This window comes from Octodon degus, unplaced genomic scaffold (genome assembly GCF_000260255.1).
Source record: "Octodon degus isolate 3935 unplaced genomic scaffold, OctDeg1.0 scaffold00027, whole genome shotgun sequence".
NCBI lineage: Eukaryota > Metazoa > Chordata > Mammalia > Rodentia > Octodontidae > Octodon > Octodon degus.
This window is the reverse complement of record NW_004524603.1, coordinates 1,470,119-1,472,581: the sequence shown is the minus strand read 5'-3', so window position 1 is coordinate 1,472,581 and position 2,463 is coordinate 1,470,119. Positions and strand designations below refer to the sequence as shown.

The following is a 2,463-nucleotide window of genomic DNA, read 5'->3' as shown; positions in this document are numbered from 1 at the left end:
GGCTTCGCGGACTAAGGGGCCCCTCGAGCCCCAGGCTCGCCCGGGGAGGCCCAGCCCCTCGGCCGCCGCCGCCGCCGCCCGGAAGCGGGCCCTGCTGGCGGCCAACGAGGAGGAGGACCGCGAGATCCGGAAGCTGGAGCGCTGCCTCGGCCTGAACAAGCGCAAGAAGAAGGGCGACGGCAGCTCCGTGCCGCTGAGCTTCACGCGCGACGGGCTGGACTACATCTTGGGGGCCCTGGAGCCCGGGGCGGGCGGCAGCGGCCTGTACGAGAGCAGCGGGGAGGAGGAGCAGGACGGGGAGGACGACGACGAGGACGAAACGCTCCCCGAGAGCGAGGGCGACCTCGATGGCGGCTGCGAGAGCGAGGGGGACGAGGACGAAAATGTGGAGAACGCCGCCGACGAGGCTGTGGACCCAGAAAGCTGGGAAGAAGTGGGAGGCGGAACGCGGGAGAAGAGGGGGAGGAAGAGAGTCCGCTTTGCAGAAAATGAAGATTTGAACCATGGGAGTTTGGAGAATGGGGACACCACTGCTCAGGTGCAGTGGGGAGCAGAGCGCAGCAGGTGTTAGCGGTGGGGCCAGAGGAGGGCTTCAGCCTGCTGAGCTCCCAGTGGGCCTCGTGGTTATACAGCTGGGGTGAGGAAGAGCAGCTGCTGTTCTTGGATTTTACTACTTAAATGTGCATAAAGCACGGGAAACAATGGGATCCGGCCAGTGTCGATTACTTGCTGTTTGTTCTCTTTTCAAGGAGTGTCTTGGTGATCTCAGTGAAAAGTGCATCCCACCTCAAGGGAGGCCAGCCCTGGAAACTGCGGATGTCCACAAGAAGGCAGAACTGGAAAGGCTGAAGAAGCAGGTCAAAGGCCTCATTAACAGGTAACCTTGCATAGTTTTGTCACTTCAAGAGGTTGTCTGCTTCTGAAAATACAGAAACTGACCAGAACTACAGAACTGGCCATTTGCGGCTCCTTCGTGTTCCTGTCCTGATGCACTGGGACTCTCGCCTTGAGAAGGAGATGGTGCCCAGCTGTTTAGTACTGTGAGTTCCCCCAGGTCTGCACCACCACTGTGACTGTGGGCAGCGTGAAGGAAAGGAGCGTGGCTTCCATGTCACCCCAGGAGCAGCAGAGGAGACCTTGCCGTCAGGCATGCTGGTGGGGAATGTGGTCTTCATGCCCCAGGTCGCTGTTCACGTCTGTGTTTCCCATTGTCCAGAAGTTTGATTGGACACTGCTTAGACAGGACCTCATTACCTACCACCCATCTTTTTTTTTAATTTTATTTTTTTGAGAAACAAATATGAATGAGACAGTTTCAAAGCTGATTAATAGGACAGTTTAGATAATCAAATACATTGTACATTGTTATCTTCTTAATGGTTATCCACAGTACAAGAAGCAGACAGAAAAGTAAAAATTAAAAAAAAGAAGCAGACAGGATTTCTTGCCCAAACACTCAGTACACGTCTTTCTTCTCATTGAATTAAGCAAAAGAAGCTGTATATCTATCCTGTTTTGTATATGCAAATACAAAATGGTCTTTCCTTTGTATCCCCTTTTTTTTGTTTAGTTTTGTCAGAGGTGGGTATTCTATTGGCATCTAAATACTATAGGTGCTTGAATTCAGCTAAACAATCCAACACTGTCTAGCAGTCTATAATACTAGTGGGTTATCCTCAGAAGTTAATGACTTGAGCTTTTACAGCTCATCATATTAATATGGCATAACTTTATATACCTCATTTTTATACTTTTCTGCTGGATGGTTAAGACCAAGATAAAGCAAGACCTATGCAACAAGACATGTAACTTTTGTATCTGATAAGGTCAGTCAAGTCCCCTCAGGATTTATCCTGTAGCCCTGTACCGCACTTTGTAGATCGTTTGTCAGTGTCAGCCATGAGGATGAGTCACGGCCATTGCTTGACCAATGTGCTCTCTGTGAAAGCCTGAGAGAATGTTTTCTCTCCATGTGACTCTCCTTAGGCACACTCTACATCATCATTCACATTCCTCTGTGGCTCCATAACCTTGGTCAGAAAATGTGGAGCACAACTGAGTTACATGTTGTTACAGTATAGTTTCTCCTATGTCCTGAGTCTTCACCGACCTTGAAAGGCTAGGGCCAAAATGTTGGCTGTCCTTGCAGCCCTCCTTTTATCCAATTTTTGATCTGCTAACTTAGGTTGTTAACCCTCCAGAAGAGAGCTTATTATTAATCTGCAGCATATGCAGTTCGGTTTATCCTCTGTCTAAATATCAAACATCTTAGGCATATTATGCAACAGGTATTTTCCATCAAGTATTGATATGTTGAACTTTAAGTCCTTACAGAATGTGAAGGAAAAGTAATTTTAAAAAACTAGAAATAAGCATTTATAGGGGCCAGGGAGATGGCTCAGTAAGATAAGCGCTTGACTGGCAAAAGCAAGGATCTGAGTTCAATCCCCAGTTCCGCAAAAA

The 2,463-nt window shown here is 48.7% G+C and overlaps 1 protein-coding gene across 1 annotated transcript in view; it reads left to right on the top strand.

Moving 5' to 3' along the window:
• Window position 1: 1 nt before the first annotated feature.
• Nom1 (nucleolar protein with MIF4G domain 1) overlaps window positions 2–2,463 on the top strand; it is a gene marked incomplete at its 5' end in the record, with an annotated part of 16,806 nt that continues 14,344 nt past the window's right edge. The window contains 2 exons of the mRNA XM_023712739.1: window positions 2–538; window positions 750–877. Of these exons, the coding sequence (XP_023568507.1) occupies window positions 2–538; window positions 750–877 (665 nt within the window). The remainder of the gene's footprint in view (window positions 539–749; window positions 878–2,463) is intronic.